General features: G+C 40.4%; 2 protein-coding genes across 8 annotated transcripts in view; one reads left to right on the forward strand and one right to left on the reverse strand.

The window, feature by feature from the left end:
- The window catches only part of MTMR7 (myotubularin related protein 7), a 73,588-nt gene extending 54,498 nt beyond the window's left edge, over positions 1 to 19,090 (reverse strand). Inside the window, exons 1-2 of the mRNA XM_054823782.1 lie at positions 18,959 to 19,090; positions 15,351 to 15,428 (exon numbers count right to left, since the gene is read on the reverse strand). The gene's annotated coding sequence lies outside the window, so the exon portion shown is untranslated. The remainder of the gene's footprint in view (positions 1 to 15,350; positions 15,429 to 18,958) is intronic.
- Positions 18,682 to 24,207, forward strand: part of SLC7A2 (solute carrier family 7 member 2) — a 56,482-nt gene continuing 50,956 nt past the window's right edge. For 2 of the 7 annotated variants that reach the window (XM_054823775.1, XM_054823773.1), the window contains exon 1: positions 19,183 to 19,518. Coding sequence is in view for 1 of the 7 variants with exons in the window: in XM_054823770.1 (XP_054679745.1) it covers positions 18,691 to 18,933 (243 nt within the window). In the remaining 6 variants the exon portion in view is untranslated. Of the gene's footprint in view, positions 18,934 to 18,992; positions 19,084 to 19,182; positions 19,519 to 24,207 lie in introns of those variants that run through there. The other 5 variants (XM_054823770.1, XM_054823780.1, XM_054823769.1 and 2 more) reach the window with 5 other exon arrangements.

Consider the following 24,207-nt stretch of genomic DNA (forward strand, 5'->3'; position numbering starts at 1 on the left):
AAGCTGACACTATGAAAGTTGTCAGTGAAGTCTTGCTTACTAACATTCTGTGACAAGAAGGTTCAGATTATGCAATAATCTTTCAGCTACTGACAAGCAATTTAGTTTTTAAGAAATAGCTGATTAAGCAAGGGTCATAGAAACCTCAGTGTTCAGACCGAAAGGGGGTTATGACTGAATTCACATGTGCTTTTCCAAAATTTGTTCAGTTTTATACTTGAATTCACTTTGTTTCACTTTCACCTGGTCAGTATTTTTCAAGTTCCATTACTGCTTCTTGGATTTGGGGGAAAAATACATTTTGGGGTGGGTTTGAGGAAAGTTTGAACTGCTTCTGGCGTTCCTTGGCTGAAAGCTCTGAGGCTCAAGAAATGTCTTCTCTAACTCCTGAAAGTTCCTCACCCTGTGTAGTATTAGATTTATGTTCTTGATCTCTGTCAATTATTTTCTTGGGTTATGCATGAGAAGACACTATTTGACGATCTGTTCCCAGAGTGGAATGTCCAAGGTATTGTTCCAACATACTTTTGCTAGCTGGTCAGAGTCAGGGTGCATGAATCATCATGGTTGAAAGGTCCTCATCTGAGTGGAAAGGATGCAATCTCTAGAAAAAAATATGTGTGAGATGAGATGTATAATTAACTGCAGATAGCTAGAGATATGGTTGTACATAACTGTCCACTCTGATGTTAATGGTTAACTAACTTAATGATTATAGTCAACACATAAAGCATATGCCTACACTGTATTTTTGTTGCATGCCACAATGTGAACCACCAAACTGAGCAAGTTGTTACTTGCCAGCTTACATGTCTAAAGCTGATCTAGGTCCATACGAGTCTCAAAAAAACCATTCACATCCTACTGGCTCAATACCTATTCCCTGGTCTTGGTGCCCACACAGGGCAGACCTCTGCAACTATGCTTGCCAGCCATCTGCCTTGTGCATAATATACACCACTAGGTTATGCAAGAGCAATGCTCAAGACTCATCCTTTTCAGTCCTTCCCTCTGCTTCAGAGATGCTACTGCTCACTGCTTCTGTTTTGCAAGCCAGGCTATGGCAACTGGCCCAATGCTGTTGGACCATGCCAAAGGAGACCCCAACACATATCCAGATTTGATCATCACGCAGAAACTGGTGCTAGTGCAGCTGGAAGAATCTGCTGAGATGAGAAGGCTGGGTCCTGATCTGGGCTTTGGTTGGAGTCCACTGCGGTCTCTTCAGAGTCAGACAAGATTTTGCATCTATAAAGCTCGTATTGGGAATGCACCATTGTAGCCCAAGCTGACTATCGGGGGGCAGAACTTGCAGATATGAAGGTTCACATCTGAAAGCCTCTATTGCTAGCTACTGCCTGCTCTTCAGCACCAATATTCAGCTTCCTTCTCAGCATTTATCTCTGTGGGAAAGACGGTGAACATCAGTTTGTAGACCTTCACTACTGCCCAGATGTGCTTGTTGCCGGCGAGCCAGCCAGTTTCCACAACAGCATTGTCATTGTGCATGTGATCATCATGGACAGCTCCTACCATCATTTGGTCAGCATTGGCAGCCTCCCCAAGAACATGGAGACTTTTAGTCATTGCGAAAAATTCACAGCAGGAAAATCAGCAATATTTACGTTCTTACCCATGGTGTCTTTACCCAACTGATGCATTTATAGGCTCGCTCTCCCTCACTGATCACAATGTGAGATTCATGAATACCATGGCTTACATCAGTAGCTGGGGTTGTGATGACAAGTTTTCTGAAATTTTTAAATTGTTAAGAAACAAAGAAGCTGGCACTCTCTTTCGGTACATCAGCATCCAATGAGCTAACCACTATGTGCAGCATAGGTCTCCCTGCTACAGCAAGGGTATTCAGACAGCTTACAGGTTTATGGCCAGCTTTCTCTAGAGCCAAAAGAGAGCATTTATTGTAGCACTTTATGCTGGAGGACTCTCAAGGATAAATTAGGTGCTGGTAGTCCAATGACAGCAAAATTATACCTGCTTGCTGCACTTTATCTATTGCTGCTTATCTGCCTCAGATGTCCCTTCCCAAGGGGCTGCCCACAGCTGAATCTTAGGACAGGAGCAGGCCTAAGCAGAGTGAATGTCCTTATACCCTCCACAGTATAAGGTGATACTGCAGAACTTTTAGTCACAAAATAAAACTTTACAATGTTTGGTACTTGCATAGCAATACCTTGGCCAATATGGCCAGCAAGCAATGTCAGGAATGTAATATCATATTAAATACTAGTGTACTCAGCAGAATTAAAGAAAGACAGAAACAAACCAGCCAAGTAAAACAAACAAAGGCCTATGTGCCCGATGAACAGAAAAAGGAAAACAGAAACTGTCTTCTCTAAAGGATTTAATGTCCTATGTGGCTTCCAAACAGCTGTTCTGCACTCAATTTGGGCTATGGAGTGCATGCTCTGGCATTGCCTCCTCCTCAGCTCATGTGGGGTTAGGAACTTGTAGCACTGCTGCCTTCTGGACTCTTGAGGGTCTCAAGAATCTGGTGGCTGCCCCAAGAGGAATGCTAACATGAGACCAGATTAGGAAACTGAACCTGATACGCCTTAACCTGCAGGGCCATGAAGCTCATGTGTGTCCTCCACACCGGCCTTGATCTCTTGCCTTGCCTTCTTCTCTTTGGCTTCTTTGTGAATCTTCACCATGAGTCACCACACTTACATTTTCATCCCATCAGTGTACACACTAGCAGAGATGGACCATTTCCCTAAGGAAGATTCTCTGCTTCCACAGGCCCTGATCCTTCATTCATTCCAGGTCCTTCCTTCTGTAAATCAATAAAGGGTGCTGTCTGGATGATGCCATCCCTGCCATGCCAAACAGCAACCGAACAGCAGTCAGGCAGCCACTAGAAGCTACACAAAGCACTCAACCTTTTTTCTGCTGAACTGTCAATGATACAAGGACTCTGACAATCTTTGGGTGATCCAGCTTTGGATTGAGGAGCTTTCCAGTGTGAGTGAACTGCAGTCCTTGCTTGTAGGCCTAAGGGGAAAGATATCCCTGACTTAAGCCCCCAGTGTGATCAGGAAATGTTAGTGAAAACAGAGCTGATAAGAAGGACAGGTGTTGCAAATGGTACTTCCCTGTGTTTTTACTCATAAGCAGAACACAGGGAATTCCTTCCAGTTGTAACTGGTGTGGGGTTTTCTCCATTTATGCAAAGCTGTTTTCCATAATCTCAAGGTGCAGTGTCACTTTGACAGAGGGAAGCACATGGCTGGGGCAGGAGGGACACATGCATGCCTATATGGACCATTTTTCATTAGGAAGCTATCAATGTGACTATAAACTTCATCAATAGCTGTCACAAAACCAAGCTGGCGGTCCTCTATATAGCATAGGAAACTGCCATTAAAGACTCCTGTTCTCTTGTGTCAACATGTTACATATAGAAGAGCTAGTCCTGGAAGCTACTTGAGATATTCATGACCCGCCCAGCAAAGGGTGCCTGTCTTTTACCATTTCTGTCCTTCCTGATGTTGCAGGGACAATGGCTGGGGAGGAGGTTAATGATTCAGCTGCTGTGATAGCCTCTCAAAGTTGAAGACATCCCAGATGGGCCAGAGTTGTCAGCCTGGACCCTCACGTAAAGATCAGGTGATAAACTCTAATGTAGTGTCTTCCTTATTGCAGATATGGTATCACAGCTTCTTGTGCTGTGAACGTGTTTGACAAGCTACCCCAGGACACCTGGTGTGGTTCCTGACCTGCCTTTGTCTTCTTCAGTGTGAATCGGAAGCCCTTGGTGACCCTGACATACCCCAAAAGTAGAAAGCTATTTGGCTGTCTCCTTTCAACACCATCTTCAGCCCTTTCCTCACACAACTGAGTAACTATGTGAGGTTTTTTCTAGTGCCCAGGTCACTCTTCTGTGTCCTATAGGCATCTTCTTTCTTGCTGAGAATGAACAGTACAGTAAAGATAAGGGCCAAATTCTGAACTGGCTGCTCTCTGGCATGCAGAACTTAAGTTTTTTACCATACTGTTTGGTGGTTCTCACAAGTAATGAGGGCATCTCAGGGGTTTCCTGAGAACAGAATGCTCTGGGAAAATGTTGGGATTGTTTCAGAGGGGAGGAGAATAGCACTTGGCAATACAAGTTTCTCCACTGTCAAGAAGTGCTCCACTACAGAAATTTCCTCCCAGCAGTCCCACAATAAGTCTGAGGTGGATCTAGCTCCACTGTCTCTGACCACGTCTGATGGGCAGGGGAAGAGGGAAGCAGAAAGAGTAAAACAAATTGCCAAATTGACAAGGTAGAAGTACTTTCGTGGACTGGTGTTCAGGGAACAGATGCCCTGCTTTGTTGTTTCACATATGCTGAAATTCAGGAATGTCTGTCTGTAGTGTTCATTACATGTTGTTACATGGAAAATAAATTTCAGAGAACAATTTCTCTGAATCTCCAAGTGTACAAGTATAGCTCTGTATTACAATCTCTATCATCTTAGAAAATATTTACATTTAATTGAAATATTTGAAGTATTAATCTTACTGTTGTATTTTGCAAGAGGGGAAGTTCAGCAAGTGTTTGCAGAATCATGCAAGAAAATATTGGGATTCAAGATAACATTGTGTCTCTTAGATGTTTTGGCTTTTGGCGCTTTCTTTTCTTGGCAAGGTACCTACTTTTTGTTGGACAAGCCCTTTATTGGTATGTTTCCCTATGGAAAGGAGCTAATTTATTTCTTTTGTATTCCAGTGACTTTTAAAATTTTCATCCTTAATTCTGTATTTGCAGAAAATATTGTTATTTTGTTTGTTTGGCTTTTGTTTCTCAGTGTAATGCAGAAATGGACAAAAAAAAAAGTGAACTAGATGAGAGAAACACAGAGACAAGAAATATTCCTGGTACATGGAATTTATAAGATCCACAAACCTGAGAAAATATACTTTTAGGAAAAAAGTTCCAGATATCCTATGGTTAAATGTTTATTTAGAATCATCATAGAATCATAGAATGGTTTGGGTTGGAAGGGACCTTAAAGATCATCTAGTTCCAACCCCCCTGCTGCGGGCAGGGACACCCTCCACTAGACCACGTTGCCCAAAGCCCCATCCAACCTGGTCTTAAACACTTCCAGGCATGGGGCCTCCACAACCTCTCTGGGCAACCTGTTCCAGTGCCTCACCATCCTCACAGTAAAGAATTCCTTTCTAACATCTAATCTAAACCGACCCCCCTTCAGCTTAAACCCATTCCCCCTTGTCCTGTCACTACACTCCCTCACCATCCCCAGTCCCTCACCATCTTTCCTATAGGCCCCCTTCAGAAACTGGTAAGCTGCAATTAGATCTCCCCGGAGCCTTCTCTTCTCCAGGCTGTGAACAACCCCAACTCTCTCAGCCTGTCCTCATAGGAGAGGTGCTCCATCCCTCCGATCAGCTTCGTGGCCCTCCTCTGGACTCGCTCCAACAGCTCCATGTCTCTCCTGTACTGGGGACCCCAGAGCTGGATGCAGTACTCCAGGTGGGATCTTACAAGAGCGGAGTAGAGGGGCAGGATCCCCTCCCTCGACCTGCTGGTCACACCTCTTTCGATGCAGCCCAGGACAGGGTTGGCTTTCTGGGCTGCAAGCGCACACTGCCGGCTCATGTTGAGCTTCTCATCAATCAATACCCCCCAGTCCTTCTCCTCCAGGCTGCAATTTGAAGTGAATCTTGAAAGATCCCAAAGGTTTCTCTTCAGAAGTGAACTTTTTTAGCATGACAGTAATTTTTTTTTTTTTTAAATTTAGAAGGGTAAGGAGGCCCTCCATTGATTTGCCTGACACTTAATTGAGTTGATTAAACAGTGCAGAAACCCACTTTCTGGGAAGACAAGATGTTTTTGCTAGGTTGTCACTTATTAACACCCAAGTATATTTTTACTGTAAAGGACAATATGTCAATGTGACATTTGTATGACCATTTTAATGGCACCATCAAAATAAAAGTTCTGGTAAGTGATAGGAAAAGGTAAGTGGAAGATACGATTAACAGATGCCTAAATGAAACTACATTCAGTCTTCATTTCTATTTTCTCAATCTCTTTCCATATTTGATATTGGCAAATATATTATAACAGTATGTTTCCCAGTTTAAAAAAAAAATCAGCCAAGCCCTTGAGGGCTTATTTAAATAGAAATATGTGATATGGATTTAGTAGAGCAGAAATCCAAGGTCTGTGTAGTTTAGAACCTTGTGTAATTTTCCAGTTGTTAAATCACATGTGGTTCTTCCTCACAACAGAGTGACGTTGGTTAGATTTTGATATGGCAATAACTGTAGGCATAAAACATAATAAACGCTGTGCCCCATCATTTCTATAAAATAAAATATTCACAATCTATAGTGACTTGCATCATAAACTCTTTTTTCCAGCATTCATTACATTAATAATTCATCAATTGATTCTATTTGCCATATGATCTAATACATTACTATTAACATGAGAAAGTAAATTACAAAGTAAATTGCAGAGTAGAAGGTTGGATTTTTTCAGACCTTTGAGAAGTCCACTTGTGGGTGCCAAATTCTTTTATGCTCTTTGTTGATATATATTGAAGGGATTAGGAATTCTGTCTGTCATCTGGACAGCTTAACAGGTACTCAGAAGTTGTGCAGTCAGATTCTTCTTTTCCTAAATGGCTTTTGTATTATTAACTAGAAACAAATTACAGGATTAACTGATTTCTGAGCCAGTAACCTTCTGCACTTGAAAAGTGTGATAGCTCCCTCTTCACCAAATGAATAGAGGACTCAAGTTGCAAAAACTATTAAGATGCACTGCTACCATGGCAGCAAAGGTGCAAGCGCCAGAAGTCTTCAGAAAAGGTATGCTGAAGTAACATTGTCCAGCAATAAAATGTCCACATAGTTATGTGTAAATCATACTGCCCAAGATCAAGTCCTACTCCAAAAATTACTGTGGAAAGTCAACCTACCAAACCTTGCTGTTCCACGAGTTTGAGCAAAAGCGAACAAGGAAACATATAGCTTTTCTGTTCCAGGGTGTAACAAGATTATAGCAGAAAGCATTTCTCATAATTTCATCCATAGCTCTCTTCTTACAGACATACTAAGGTTTTACATCACATTGGTAACTGTAGATCTTGGAGTAGGTATTTTACATACTATAAAGACAATGGAAGTATGCCCTCTCCCTATGAAACTTCCACTGAGTTGAACAGGCCCAGGATTCCACCCAAGACGCTGATTTCACAACATTGAATTAAATCCAGATTTATACTTACAGGTTTTTCAATAGATTTCAATGCTAGATATTTGTTGGAGCCTCGTACACATTATGTTTTTTTTTTTTTTCCCTGAGGATTTACAGCTATCATATCACTCAAAGGATGGAGAATGCACTAGTCAGAGATAACCAATTAGTATATCAAAAAAATAACAAAACTGTATTTTGTTTCCCCATTTTGTAAAATGCATTATCTAGTACTCTGAATGCTATGAGGGTGGTGGTTTTGGTTTTTGTTGGGTTTCTTTTTCTTCTTTTTTTTTTTTTTAATTTGCATTTAACAAAGCTGTTTAAGGCACAGGAGTTTTCACATGCTTGTTCTTACTGGCAGTGGTGTGTGAAGTAGCTGCTTTTCCTCTGTGTGACTTTTCTGATCTGTACAACTTGAGACATTCCTGGTTTTTAAAAAGAGAAAACAGTAGAAAATAGCTGTTTTTCTGATGTTTTCTGCCACCCTTTATTCTCTTGAATGTAACGTCTGGCATAGAACTAAATAGTGGCAAGTCTGAGACCTCTTTTTAAAAACATCTTGCTAAAATTAGCCTTATTTGGAGGGTGTGAATGAGAACAGGATGAAGGCTCATATTCAGCAGAAGGAATCATAACAAATGCATCAGAGTATTGTTGGGAAGGAGTACACCAAAGTCTCTTCCAAGCTTTATTTAAAAAAAAAAAAAGAAGACATATGTTAAGTAGTGCTAAGAATAGAAAATGTTTCTGTTATTGTTGCTGGATGATACATTGTATAAGGCAGCTGCAAGTCTTCACTTCTCTGAACAATCTCACACCCTCCTTTGCTCTAACTACTCTTTCCCTTTTAATGGAAGATTTCTTGATTAAGAATCTAATTCTGCAATACACTGAACTCACCCAGACTCAAAGGGCTTTAAATGGGAGGTTTAAAGTGGGTCAGTGCCTTCCAGGGGGTGTGCAGCACCTTAGAAGACTGAATCCTGAAAATGAGGCACTTTTTATTCTCCTGAATAAGTTTGCAATTAGTATGTCTACTCCATGAATGAAAATTTCTGAGTTGGTAGCTTGAGTATTATGATACATACAATCTTCTTGTTGCTCTGACTGTTGCTCTGACTGATGCTCTGACTGATGCTCTGCGGGAGCCAAGAGAGGAAGGCTGTAGTTCTACAGTGTGAATGTCCCACGTACTGCCCCCTGTAGCTTAAAAGAGGAATAACATCCATCCACCTCGTGAGACTGCTAAATCACACTCCCATGAAAGTATTCTGATAACAAGCTACGCAAGACTTGGCATCAAATTCAGTGGGAAGCTACTCTTGCAAGCTGGAGTGACAGTGACAGTCTGAGCCACTTTTGGATGACCTTCACCACTTCCAGATTTCTCTGAGAGGAGCTGGCTCCCACATTGCACTGCCAGATCCACCCCCATATGAGCATCAGTCCCTGAGGACAAGAAGGCTGACATAGCTTGCAGAGGCTAACTATTAATGTGCAGTAACACTTTTGGCTTCTATACCGGGCATGGGAAAGTCCACACTGAATAGACTGATGTGTTGGAAGTGTGCCTAGCAATACAGAAAGTCTTAAAATTTTGTTAGCTTTTCTATTTTATCCTATTTTTTAGCATTCTTGATTTTTTGGCAAATTTCTATGTATTCTGATGGTAGATTTTTCCCACAAAACTGGAGACTTATAAAAAGTGTAATGGGCAGAAACTGTACCTGGACTGAGTTTCAAAGGCAGTCACTTTTTCTCACTAACATCTGAAGGCAGTGAATGTGGTAATGGGATTTATGGTGGGGGTGTGTATGTGAGAGAGACACAAAAGGGTAGGGCTCTGAAAGATAATTTGGTTCCCAGAAGTTTTGGTGATGTTAGAGAAAGCGAGACCCTTACCTGAACAATAAGCTGCAATGTGAGCACAACTTCTACTAGAGACCAGAGAATCTGCACACAAGAGATGCTATAAATGTTTTCAAAGCACAAAAGCCCACAAGTCCATATTCACAGAGCAGGAATTTCTTACAGAAATACAATGATAATTCGCCAGGTACTGTAAACTTAAAGGCTTACTGCAAATTTACACCGAGATGGTTGGCTGCTATCCAGGTGTCACAAGAGAAGAAAGCACTGATCCAGTGATGTGAGTAAACAGCTGGCACTTGGAAGGCAAGGAAATTTTGCCAAATTTTGCCACAATCCCTTTTTCTTGCAGTCTTTCTATTGGGAAATAAATCCAATCCATGTGTGCTTATTCTTATAAAAAGCATACATAAAAAATAAAAATATGAATTGTCTCTAAATCCTTGTGCTCAGGCCTAATGTTTTCCAGGCAATGTTACAAACATAGACAGTGCTCTCCGAAACTACTTTAGTAATTAAAAATATATTCACCATTTCAGAAAGACAAAGGACTGAAGGGGACCTTCTCGATCATCGTGTTTAGTCCCCAGCTATTGTGAACTACTCCATTATATGATCTTCTTCATAAATTCAGCTAGCTCCATTTTGAGACCCGTTACTTTATTTCCCCCCTCCACACCACTCCTACAAAAAATTAGATACTGACTGATATGTCCTAGCCAAAATATATTTGTGGGCTTCTCGTGCCAACATCTCCTTTTGCCAATCTAAACAGTCTCTCTCTCTCTCTCCAAAACTTACCCTTTGAAATATATGCTGCAATCATATCTCCCATCAGCCTTCAATTTGCCAGGATAAAAACTCTCTTTTAGGAGTATTTACGCTACAGATGGCAGTACAGTATATATACATCACAAGGTAGCTTTTGATGAGAGCAATCTTCCTGTGACAGCCGGCAGCTCTCTGCAGTCTCTTTGACTACATTTCTCTTCACAGTTTCTATATATTTAGTATGATTACCATATTTTGTCTTGTGCATCAGCATTTTAACAAATGTAAAAATCAGCCAAAGAGTAAGAAATTATAATGCAAACTTAGATATACTTAAATGTATAATGCAAATATACATATATTTTTCTGCTTCTGTGCAAGTAAATTCACTGAGCAATTAAGAGGGTTAAAACAGTGATTTGATTACTAAGTGCAAGAAGATCCATATTGTAAACTAATTTATGTACTAAAGCAAGCAAACTTAATTTGGAAGATTAGAAAGTCAGTGTTGAGAAATTAACATACTGAGAAGGTTTTTCCATATTCGCATTTGAAGCCAAGACTCAATACTATCTCCCCTATAGAGTGTTTATTCCTCCTGCATAAGTGGCTACAGTCATGAGTCAGCTCTGAGGGACACATTCTTCCCCTGAGTTTTATAAAGGTCTTACAAATGTGAAAACGCATCATTAAAGAATGTGCATCTGTTTGTACTGCTGTAGATAGGAAATGTTCCAAATTAAGCCTTTCCCTCTGCTATTTGAATCACTGAACACATTACCTTTAACATTAGTACAACATAAGTAACGAAACAAATCTTGTAACATCATTACCAGAATCACGTCCTCTGCCTTTTCAGTGCTTGCAACTCTGAACTCAAATGAGCTTCTTCCACTCCCAATCACAGTTTTCATCCAGTAAAACATTTTACTCAAATAAGCTTATTTGGTTAAAACAAGCACTCCAAGTTCTCCCTAGAGTCTCAAGTCTTGTATTTGTTTCAGGGGCCAGTAGAAACTTAGGAGTTCACCAAAGTTACCAGGTTTAAGCCTAGGAGAAGATACAGTTCCTCCAGTTTCTCAGAAGTCTCTCATATTGATTAATGAATTTAATTACAGACAGATTTCCCTTGACATAAAGAATGACATTAGCTCCCCTCATCCTGAAGGACAATAGTTACACATATGGGTGATTAAAGGGGATAAAGTACAACTATTGATGCCATGAGAAAAACAAAGTCTTTCATCACTTGTTGCTCAGTTAAGCTCACCACATTTTAGGTATCAAAAGACGAAAAGAATAATAGGGTATGAATCATACTTGTTATTGAAGAAAATGAATAGCAGTGTGAAGAAAGGTGGTGCATACAAATCCATCATATGAATAATACCTAGATTTACTACCAGCTTTCCTCTGATGGGTTCAAAGAATTTTGCAGGATACATTTTCAATGGTCATGTCATTTTTTACTTATGAATAGTAACCGCAGGAGTGGAACAGTTCAACCATTTTGCTGGTGACTGTTATTACATTGTTCAGAAGAGGAAGTGAACAAGAATGTCAAATGCAAAATCCAGTGGCTGTTGTAGGAAGTTATCTTGGTGATATTTTCCTTTGAAGAAACAGCTCCAAAAGAGCAAATGTTATAAAATACGAAGATAAATTATGTGCAATATCCAAAACATGTTGCATTCTTCCTTACCACTTAAAAATTTAGCTTTGTTTCATCATAAAGTAGCTGCAAACATGTTGTTCTTTCCATCAGGCTCAGAGTACATATATGTATAATGTATACTTATATATAAAGTATACATATACAAACACAGATGAGCAAAGACATACACAATGTACCTAGTCATAGAATCTGTGACATCTCTGTAGTCAATTACAAGCCCTAGTTGTAAACATTATTTTCCTTGGGGAATATTTTAGTAATTAATGAATGCTGTTGTTGTGCAGAGATGGAGCAGTGTGCTGACGTTATGGTTTCCCCAGCGGTATAACCCGAACTGAATGATTCAGACAACTTCCTTCCCACCACGCTAGGCAGAGCCGAACTTAAAAATGTGTCAGTATATATTTATACTCCTTCTTTTCCAAGGGCAGAAGGGCTGTTTAAGTCTTCCACATCTGGCTGCTCTCTCCCACCCTTTTCCTGTGGGAAGTTCTTCTTTCACATCTTCGGCCACAGAGAAGGGGAAGAATAGCTGTGTGGGGGACTACACAGCAACGCAAAGGTCAGTGGAATCTTCCTGGGAAAGCTGATTAAAAGTATTGCTTTACTCTGAAAACTGATTTTGTAAGAATTTTGGTCAGTTCTCTGAGTGACGGAGACATGCTGAATCACAGGAGCTGATTTAGGAAAGCTGGAAGTTCTGGTAAGTTGGAGCTATTGGGTACAGTGTAAAACTGCAGAACTAAAACTAATACGTCTGGTGAAAGTCCAAGGAATAGACTACTAATTACTTAAGACCAATACCATTGATGTAGAATTGCCTTTGGCATTAAAACTAACTATCTGACTGAAATGTGTGGAGCAGCTCATGTTTCTCGCAATGTCTCTACACTGCTCAACTGGCACGTAGTGCAGAAGAGCCTGATCAAACTTCAAGAGATCCAAGTTGGCCATGTCAGGAAAAATCTAACAGCAGTGACAGAAAGCTGTACATGAAGAGTTACCAGAATCCAGAATCAAAGACTTGTTTGTTAACAGATAACCTGAGTATCTTTACAGAGACGTTTGTTCTCAAGTATGAACGGTTTTTCAGGAATCCCAGAAGCTCAGTGAGACAGCATCTGTATCTGGTTATCTGAACTTGCTTTATAAATCATAGGTAAGATACTTTCTCCCCCTCTAAACTGAAAGTTTGGACTCTTCAAGACAGCTAAGCATCTGAGGACATTGTCATACAGTCCATGGGTTATTTTGATGCTGAGAAAGAAGACAAGTTTATGGTTCACAAGCTATTCCGAGCTTGCAGAACCTATAACAGCAACGGTACCTCACAGCGTCACTTTTGCAGGGCCGTATTTAGAAAGGAGTTCCAGTTTAAGCCTTTGCATTTCATTTCTGCTGAACACATGATTGTCCTCTTTTTGCTGCTCCCCATACCAGACAAACCCCATCGGCAGATGCTACTTTTGTGCAGAACCCCATTAAGTAATGCATATAATGCATACATACATAATGCATACAATTTCTGAACTCAACAAGCCCCTCTACACAGATCAGACTGCAAAACTTGCACCTATTTCATGTCTTAGACAGACTGAAAAAACCAAAATCAGAACCCCATCTTAATATAAGAGATTACCTCCTCCACTTCTTTCAGACAAATTAAGGTGTCACTTTGATGCACAGCTCATGTGGAAAAGTAGGAGAGATGAAAAAGAGCCAACCCTTACAATCACATAAGGCAATTTCATTCTTTAAATGTGCCAAAACTCATGCTGTCTGGTTCAACTTCAGCAAGTCACCTAATGTATCTTAGTTAGGCAACTCATGTGATTCATTATGGCTAATCAAACCTTAAGTACTTAGGCAAATTCTGACCCCAGAAGAGAATATGTTGAGCCTGTGAACAGCATCTGTGTACAGGAGACTGTAAAGCAGTGGTTAATATGTAAGCAAGCTGCCGATAACTGTAACAAAAAGTATGTTTTCTTTGCTGATGAGGCTCAGCAAGTTTCTTGGCATGTGTGCCTTCTACTTTTAGAAGTTTCACTGACATGGCCTCAGTTGCTCAACAGCTGAGATTTGCCATAGGTTGCTAGAGGTACTTGTTGGTTACCTCAACTGTTGTTCACTGGAAAACAGATGATTGCACCTCTTGTGCCACTCCCCCTTACACTCCCCTCGGTACACCCCCTTGAAGTCTCAAATGGCAGGCTTGCTTTATGCAGCTGAAGATAAGTACTGCCAGAACTTTTTTCCTACTGTTATGGAAAAGCAATAATTCATTTCTGACTCTACAGAGCCAAGATTTCTAAAGAAAATAAACCTCCAAACTGTTGGAAAGAATAAAAATTGTCATCCAGTGTTCATGTGAATACACTCAAATCTTCACACTTTTTTTTCTGCAAATGGGTAATGAATTATTTACAGAGATACACTACTTTTCTGTGATTTATTTAAATGCTCTTTTGCTGTCGTTCAATCTAATAAAATACAGTGTTTTTTATTTATTAACACAGATTAAAAATACTTCTTGGCTTTTTTTTTTTTCCTTTCCAAACTTTTTTCACTCTGTGTTTGTATTTGAAAAGTTTAAAGGACAATCTGTCCTGCATAATAAAAGCTCTTATTTATCTAGTGGCTAAATGTATTCCAGGCAGCCAAAACGTGAAGGTTCTGTTCTGCCAAGTAGTTCTGTCATGACCTGATGGGTATCAACCTGTTTGCAAGGAAGAATCTCTTAATTTTTATGGCATTTGCATTCCTCACAGAATCACTGACTATGAATAACATTGCCATGAGCTAGGTGGAGAAGGGGAAGGAGGCTAGAGCCTTGCATCCTGCCCCCAAATCACCAGCCAGCACAGCTCACAAGGACATTAAAAGCTCCACTAAATACCTTCCTTCAGATAAGATTTCCCTGAAAACATTATTAAAAGAATTAAAGTACCTACCACCATAGCTAAGTACCTGTAAGCGAACTTTATTTTATAAGGTGTGATACCTTTGTTAGGAATATTAGGTTGGTTAGAGAAAGGTATTCTTTCCTCTTCTTTTTCCTTTTTGCCATCCCGCCTCTCTGCTTTTTTGAGCCTTTTTGTATAATGTATTAGTGATCTGTAAGCCTGGGCTAATATCCTATATTCTGCTATACACATCAGTTAAAATCAGTATCATGAAATGTATCTAAAAGCATGTCAGACTCCAAAAACTGGATAGCTGTTTAAAAGTCATCAGGTTTTTCAATGTTAAATTTTATGTTATATATCTTCAGAGCCTTGTCTTCTGAGCCTCACTTAGATCAAGATATATGTCTTCCAGGTTTTTCTTTACAAGAGGAGATTTTCTCCCAAACTTAGACTGAAGGTTTTGAAGAAAGCATCTGAAGACTTACAATGAGATTGCAGAAGTTGGTAGCATTGATGCCTGTTAGTATGGTACAACTTTCTACATCTCATAAGAATCTGCAGAGCAGTCTGAAATTCAGAGGAAAAGAAGTGGATATCTCTATACATACCATCTCCACTATATGTTGGATTTCTTCTCCAGGTTCATTTCCTGTACCACCATAGACATCGGTGACCACCTTATTCATTCTCACTGACTGACCATTATTTTTTTTATACTTCTAGCTAGTTATTTGATTTGGTGAAAGCCATTTAACAGCAGGCTGACCCACTAAGACTGAAAACTGGGAAAATAAGGCTACTTTAAGTGTTTAAATGGAAAATTACATGTTTAAACTTCAAGACTTTAAGTTTACATCTTGTGTTTATTAAATATATGAATACTTACCTCTTCAACATTTCCTCCTGTCAATGCATCCCGCAGGACAATCAATACTCAGCGTAGAAGCAATTAAAAAACCCCCACCTAGTGAAAAACAGAAAAGTGAAAGGAATGTTAGCAGGGGAAAAGACTATAATTTACAGAATGAGAACACAGTCCTACATTTCTATCGTGTCACTCCAGTAGAAGATTGAAGAGCGGGGGAAAAAAAAAAGAGGATGAGCCGTTATTTTTTTACCTTTGTTTATACACATGCTAAAAATCTCACTGCTATTATCAGCTAAAGAATGGGGTGAAGAATGGTCATTTTATATTTGTGCAGTAACAGCACATATAATGCAGCAATAAGCAGCAAGGTAACCGGAAATTTCACAAAATTAATTTTGTATCACAGAGTTGGCGAGACTAACTTACTCTGTTGCGCGTAATTATTTTAGCATTTCTGACACGTAATGTGGCTTACAGAGGACTTAGGACGACTTCCATTTTCACAAATCCAGTTACTCTAAAAGTACCTTTTTTTATGCATCACACACATCATTTACTGATACAGACTAGTACATTTAGTCAAAACTGTTGTCCTGCACACATGGCAAGGGCAAGAGCAAATAACTTTCCGATTTCCAATGTTTTGGTTGAACAGGTTTCCCATTAGTAACATAATTTCTCTGAATAATTGATGTGCATCAGGAAAAAAATTTTCACTGTGCTCCTTATGTTAATGATGTAGCTATTTCTTAGTAGGCTGATGACACTCCCTACTATACGTGAAATATCCAGAAAAGGGAAGATGAGAAATTCTACTGAGAATTTAAAAGAAAAAGCAGTCCAACCACATGGGAACACAACATGAGTGTTGAAGAGAATGGTTCATGATTTATTCTTCTGCAGGTAAACAGAAAATTGTTCATTCCTCTGAGCCCTAAGTTCACTTATGTTGTGCTAAGTCACTAAACAGTCACTCCCCAAATATGTTTCTGCTCTTCTTATTTTGTCAGATTGGTCCTCTGCATGATCTTATGAAGAGACTCACAGTGTCAGTGCTGAATCAGAGTTATAGATGCTTGGCTTCTTTCAGATTTGCAGTTCTGAAAGAGTTTCCCTGTGGAAGGAGAAAGGCAAAACCTAGCCAGGTTAAAGATGGAATATGGTCTACTTTTGAAGGGAGCTACACAATGTCCTAGCCTCAACAAAAACAACAAAGGTACTTTTGAGTATTTCCATATGGCAGTCCAGGTAGTATCTAACAGTGTAGTCATGGCAGCAGGGATCTCATTCATTGTCTGTTTACCCGTAGTTATGGAGCTATGAAGCTCATTGCTGACTCCAAACATGCCCAGGAAGCTTTGGTAAATAAAAAAAATTCTTGGGCATGTTTGGAGTCAGCACTGAACTCCGTGACTCTACTGGTTTCTGATCTAGCTGTTTTAAAGCTGGACTGTGAGGATGTTTGTGAGCTGCGGTTGCACATTTGACTGTAGGATACACACACTCCCTGTGAGGCTGCAAAACCAGCAAACTGGAACAACTGCTATTTGCTTTAATTACTTGATACATTAGTACATACTAAACATTTCAATCAGACCTGAAATATTTACAAATAGCCAGTGATAAATTGAAGGCTGACAATCTGAGTTTGAGCTCCCCCCCCAAATGGGAACCATTCCAAAAGCAGGCACTTTACCTTAGCTGCAGAGTCAGCGGGAAAGGACTTTCCACTGAAGAAAAGGAGAGCTGAGGCTGTACAGGGCTACCAGACCTCCCTGAAACAAGCATGCTGTAGCTTGTGACACTCTCCTGCTTTTTATAAAAGCAGTTATGGATCTGTCAACATTTCAAAGCCACCACAGTGACTGAGAGAGCAGTGTAAAGCCATTTCGGTTGTTAACAGAGCAACGTAGTATAATTAGGGCTGAGATAATATCTGGCCATTTCTCCTGTTTTAGGTGGTGGCATTTTAAAACCCCATTTATACTGGATGTAAATATTTAAATTCACACTTTACAGGCAGTATTGATAGAGGAAGACATGCACATACACATGACCACTTCAGGTGGCATCTTCACAGAAGAAAAAAATGTCCTTTGTTCTAATAGCAGAAATTTACATGGTTAAATATTAATTACTTAACTGTAAGGAATATTGTTATTTGTCATGGAAAGAACTATATTTAAGACAGACAAATCCTTGCCTGAAGAGCAAATGGCATTTAGACCCCAAAAAATGAAACAGAGAGGAATATATTCAATCTGCAAGTCCTCTACCAAAAAAAAAAAAAAATTAAGAGATCTAGGAGTGCTGAAACTGAACCAGACCTTCACAGGCTTTGCCTGGATCCTTGACAGAACATGGCATTGGCCTCTTTGGGAAATCATATGGATGTGCAGCAGGTAGAAGCACTGTAGGGCCGGTATAAAATCTTTATAGAAATGTTAGCTTTATTTTTGGTGAATTGCAAGCTAAGTAACTAGCTTGAACTGAGGATAGTTGGCAACGATGTGTGATCACTGGTCTTTTTCAAATATTATCTGAAGCAAATTTTAAGGTTCGTTCATAGCAATTTATGTAAGTTTACTCTATCAGTGAAATGTTAGTTATATGCGATGCACTGATAGCACAAGGGTATCATAATACACAATTTGTTGGAAAGTTGTGATCTAAGCAAAAGATGTCACATTAAAACCAAAGGACAATGAAGACTTTTTTTTTCACAAGTCAGCTGTATTGTTAGTTCTGGTGTCCATGGAACAACTTCTGTTTTCTTAAAGATTACAATAGCGATAGATATGTAATGGACATATGCATGTAATGTACATATGCATGTATATATGCATACACATGCCATATATGGTGACAGAATATCACAGAAAGGAGACAAGCAGATCCACAGCCAAAATTTTTAAAGGTATTCCCAACGATGTGATGTATTCAAACTATAGTGTTGAAAGAAAAGGACTTATGTAAGTAGAACGTATGCAGGGAAAAAGATGATGATTGTAAGATTTATTCCAGCTATTCTTAATGTTAGTTATTCTTAGCATTAGCTATTCTTAGCCTAAGACTATTCTTAGCCCTAAAATGAGTTTTTTAAGATATCTGGCCCAGGGGAAAGATTTGTATTATTTAGGCTGAAGGACAGGGAAGCAGAAAAACTCTCCAACCTGTGGACAGATAGAGCTGCCAAGTCCCAGGCATTTCAAACAAATATGACAAGGCTCATAGGAAGAGGCAGTTTATTAAGTTGATTGACAACACTGGAGTGAAAAGAAGCACCATCATACATGTGACAGTCTGGTGCTGCATACCATCCTGTGGCATTTTTGCTGCTCTTTGCCAGATTTTGCCTATGCTGTATCCTAAAATCAAGGTGTTATCTGTTAGGAGAGCCTCGGTGGCTCTTTCCCCTTCATTCCTACACTCCCTGGAGCTTCTCCAAGAATCCCACAAGGATTCCACCAGGATCCCAGGACGTGCCGCCCCACCACATGCTCCTGAACACTGCCCTGGAAAATACACCCAGCATGTGGTAAAGGGCAGTTTGAAGCGACTCTGGAGTGGCCGTTCCTCCCGCCTCCTAACCCAAGGCCAGGTAAGGCAACCACCCACACACTCACCCGTCTAAAACTGTGTGCAGAATTGTTTCTGAGGACGGATCAGGAAGCCCACGCAGGTGCTGTTCACAAGCAGAACTTCAAAGCACTCGGGCAAAAACTACTTTAGAAAACCTCGGTGACTGTTGGTAATGAAAAACGGGAGAGAGTCGCGGGTGGGACTTTAACGGTCGCTCCTCGACCGTTAGGAGGTGCAGGGGTTCTGTAACGGCTCTGAGGCGGGGTCCAAGCGCGGGGTCGGGGCTGTCCGACCTCCCTTCCCCGAGGGACACGGCGGGAAACACGGCCCGACCCTTCAGGGAAGAACCCCAATCTCCCTGCTGCGCCACCGCGCCGCTGACAGGGGGTCGCCTGGCTCCTGAGGGAAGGAGAGGATAGTAAGGCGGGAAGGGAGTCGGCGGAGCGGGGTGGGGTTAGCCGGGCCCGCATGTGTGGGAAAACCAGACATGGGGGCTTCCTGAGGTGAAAAGCGCCCCGGCTTTCGCCGCTGAGAGAGACCCTCCGCTGCAACCGCACCTCCGCGCAGCTCGACCCGCCGCCGCCGGGAACCGTGCCCGGGCTCCGTAAGTGGCGCCCTTCTTCCGCCTTTCCCTTCGTCGGGACCGGGTGGGCGAGGGGTTAGGGGAAGCGCCGCTGCCGGGGTCCCCACCTGGCTCGGCCGTGGGGGGCGAGGGGGAACCGAGACAGGCGGGAGGCGCCGGTGTACGGTTGGCGGGGCTCTGACAACACCCCACCCCATCCCCCCCGGCCCCCCGAGGGGGGCTCCGAGGAGTTATTATTAGTGCCAGGCAACTTGCTCGGAGGAGGGAAGCCAAGGGCTTTTCTGCTGCCTTTTAAAGTCCGCTCTGGGGGAAATGGTGCTGGCTTTTCCCTGCTGACCCTGGTCGCTGTCCTCGGCAGCGTTCGGCTGCTGCAGCCGGGGAGGGGCTGTGGGGGTCTGGCACCTGAAAGCTTCTGGATGGGAGGTGTGGAACCTCATTTGCTGGTCCTTGGGTAGCATCTACTGCTACTACTATAAAGATCTGGAGGTGTAGATGGTTGAAATTGCCCTCCCTGGGTTTCCGACAAGCTCACTCAAGCACCGACTTTTCCTGGAGGTGCTATCCGTGCAGGTTTTTACCAAGTCAAAGCATACAATCCCAATACAACCTCAGTTCTTCAGTGCATTTTGAGAAGCTGGGGATATCACGCTTCAGTGGAGAGCACGAAGTGGGTTCAAGTCCCTAACCATTGTAAAGCAAGTTTAGGAACCATAAGATTCTTCACTTCTGCCAACTTTGCATGTTTAAATATAGAAATGTGTTTGAAGTACATGTCATCCAATGTGTAATGCTACTGGCAGCTGGAGAAAGCTAGTCCAATAAAGTAATACTTAAAATTTAACGTATCTAAAGCAGCAGAACAAAATCCTTGGTTCTCACTTGAGATTTATGATACCATTTGGATGATAGAGTGTTGTGGATCTGATGCAAGTCTTGCTTCTGGGTAAACTCCATTAAAACGGCTGAACTAAATTAGTGTTGGGGGACAGAAGGATATCACACCACTTGGTTCTGGAGGTAAGTGTAGTTTCTACTGATTGTTATGCTGGTGCTTAAATTGTAATTTACCAAAATAATAATTTACCAAAATTATTTAGCAAAAATAATTTACCTGTGAAAGGGGTAGAAGTTTCCTGAAGTTTGGCCCAAGCTGTGAAAGGAACTCCTTCAAGCCCACTCTCTGCTTCAAGTATATTAATACCTAACGTGTATTTATTTCAGAAGCTTTCAAACACATTTCTCTTTGTATTCTTCCTAATTAAAACCAAAACAAATACATTGGAAGCATTCAGATGTTTCAGAGGTGGGGAATGCAAGACAAGGGATCATGGCATATAGAACTTGTACTTATTGAAATAAGCTGATGGTAGTTTGTTTATGCAAGAAGGACAAAATAAAACAAATTCTGTGAAAAGTTCATGTAGACATTGTGCAGATTCAGTACACAGTGGATCTTGGATTAGAATTTGGATTACACAGCATGGAAAATGTTTTGAGTTCTGCTTTGTGTTACCTAATGGCATTAAAACATTGACAGTAAAAATAGGCATAAGGCCTATACAAAAACTAAACTTCTTTTAATTGACATCTATAATGTACTATATAGTCAGACAGAAAAAGACATGGTGCCTGCCCAACTCCTGTAGGCAGATGTCCATTGCTGCTGTTGATTCCATTTGACACTACCCTGTCCACACAATTCTTCTAAACCCCACTGGGCTCTGATACAGATTGGGACAGGAATGAAACAACCCTACAGAGGCATAAGTAGCTGTAATGATATCTTTTGAAAGATGCAGTGACTTTGTAGGAGTGACATACATTTTAGTCTTTTGCCACATGTTGTGATAAAGCTTATCCATGCATGGAGTAATCTTCTAACTGATGTTACTAAAATACGACTTTTGATTCTTCAGACTTCGATGAAGATGGGCACTTTGCGAAGTTTTAATGCAACAAAGTTTTGATCCTGAAGCTCGGTATTTTGGCTAGTGTGGGTATGCATAAATGGTCTGACTAAGATTCTTGACCTCAGCAAAAATGTACTCGATAAGATGCATGAATATGTAGCTGCTTCTAGCTTTGTACATGCTTATGGATTAAATCAAAATCAGTTTCAACTTTCTTAATAAATTAATGTATTTAGCATATTTTCAACGTGTCTGTATGTAATTCTAACTTTTTTATGCATAGGGTTCTAGTTAACAAGGTACTTAAGGAAGACAATGAATTTGGAGTCAACGTGTTAAGTTATTGATGCCATTTATTAGCTGCTTTATAGGGGTATTTACTATATAAATATATTGGCATAATAAGTTGCAGTGAGTACAGAAAGACAGGTAAGATAAAAGGAACATAATAATTTAAAACTTTTTAAAAACTTACTTTTTCACTTTCTAAATGTTTTGGCAACAATGTATTTTGAAGGCAGAGGCTTCTGTTTGTAAATCAGTGGTTGCAGGTGGCTGTTGAAGTGACTAAAACCAGACAGAACTCCTGGGTAAGTATGTTAGATACAGGGATCCAGCAGCTTAGAGTTCTTCTAGGTGGAGATAATTGCAAAGCCCCCCATGTATCTTAAGTGAAAAGATGTGAAAATTAATTTTACAAGTGTAGGGACCAGAAATGGGACCGAGATTAACTCTGCAACTGTGGGGAAAAAAACACACATCAGCTTAAGTCAATGTGGCCTTTAGCTTGCTTGAAAATGTGCCTTGCTTCTACCTTTCAGCTTGCATGAACTGCAGAGTAACTGAGAAAAGTTGTGACATGCGTTCATTGCAAAATGAAATGTATTGAGTGGTGCTGTGAAGATTTAGTTCCTCCTTTTGTGCCTTGGCAGATTTTTGTTCATTTTGCAGTGGACTTTATGTTTAAGACAGAGGCAAATGAAGGGGAAAGACTGCAAATGATCAAAAAAGAGCTTAAGCTGAATCTCATTCCCTAAGGTATCATAGAGGTTGTAAGATGATAAAATTTTCTTAACTTTACTCATATAGCTTTAGATCATGTTCACCCGTATTGGTTCTGCCAGTATTTTGACATCTATCATGATACAGGTATCATGACACAAAAAACCACACAACAAAACATGGTATGCTTTCCTGGTTTGCTTGCTGTCCTGTTTTTAATCAGAATTCTCCCCAGCTCACAGGATGATATGCTTCAGGGTAGAACCCTTTAGGGAATCTTTCTTTTACATAGGCAATATTTGGTAGGGCATTAACTTAAAATAGAGCATGCATTGTAGGCTACCAGTCCTGTCTTTGACTTATTGTTCTTTGTTGATACTGGAACGAGCAACTTTCTGCTATTTCTTTTCCCTTCTTCCCTCAGGTAGTTCCCAGGCAGGTAGTGATTTATTAATGCCATATAGCTAAAGATGTAGAAAACAGTTAGCAATGCCATTTGTATGTATATTTGTGACCTTAAAGCAGAACTTCATGTATTCACATTAACTTTTTACATAGTAAGACATTGAAAATATTTTATATGCTGCTGAAAGTATTAAAAAGTATATAAAAATACTTGGAGTCTTGTTTCTGTGTCTACAAGTTTTCGTGTATCTGCAAGTGCCCACCTTCATGACACCTTTGTCATTTATCACATTGCCTTTGATCCTGTGATCCTCAGTCTTGTTGGTTCTTCAACCTGTGTGTTGTCCAGCTGGGGTAAGAATCATCCTCATTCTGCTGGTTTAGTAGCTAAACAATTTAGTATTGGCAAGTCAAGTGACAGGGCCGTTGGAAGCAAACAGTTGAGCTTTCAGAAAATGATGAATGTGTCCTCCTCTCTGCTGGGAAAAGCATTTGTGTAAGTGATCTACCACTGCAACTCAAGTGAGAGTTATAAAGGTTACTAGTAAAAGTGGCTTCTGTGATTCCTAAGTTTAGTCATTGCTGACAGTCATCCAAGATCCACAATATTATCTTGCCTGATCTCAAAATTTTAACTTATCTGAGTGGACATACTCCAAGGGGAAGATGATTTTGAAATGCACTTAATGTCATCATTGTCTTCATGAGTTCTTGCATAAGATTGCATATGTGTGGAATGAGATTTCTGAATGTACATAGGATACTGATGCGGAAACATATTGCATGTGCTTGATCATAGAATGAGCAGTTAGCTCAGGACATCTTATTCTACACAGCTGGAGAAGAAATTTACCTTGAATAAAGCATTCTGCTCGTGAGATGATTGTTGCAGATCTCTTAATGTCGAAATATGATCTACAGCAACTTTGTACATGGATATCCTTTAATTCCATCAGTCTCACTTGACCATGAACCTCCACAGAAATGAGGGTGGGCAGGTTGTGATAGTCGTGATGGTGTTGGGTCTGTGTTTATTGAATGTAACTAGGGGACAGGTGCTACTGTAATAGCATACATAAAAAATTTTCATTCTTTATTTACTGTGGCTGCTAAGATTCTGTTCTAGACTGCATAGACTTTCGATTATGTGATGGTTGTGTATATACATACACACACACCCAGTATTGTATATGTTACAAAGAACTAAGTGTCAAACTAGAGTAGAGTACTAGTGTGGGTAAACTTAATGACAGAGGCTCTCACAAATAAAGTGTACCTCCATGCACATATCATAAAGTTAACAGAATCCTGAAGGAAGACCTAGCCTTTCAAAATGTAGCCCAGGCAGCAATGAACCATTTTGAATGGTATCGAATAGCAATGAGAAGGATAT

The sequence above is a fragment of the Grus americana genome, chromosome 4, assembly GCF_028858705.1.
Source record: "Grus americana isolate bGruAme1 chromosome 4, bGruAme1.mat, whole genome shotgun sequence".
NCBI classification, from domain to species: domain Eukaryota; kingdom Metazoa; phylum Chordata; class Aves; order Gruiformes; family Gruidae; genus Grus; species Grus americana.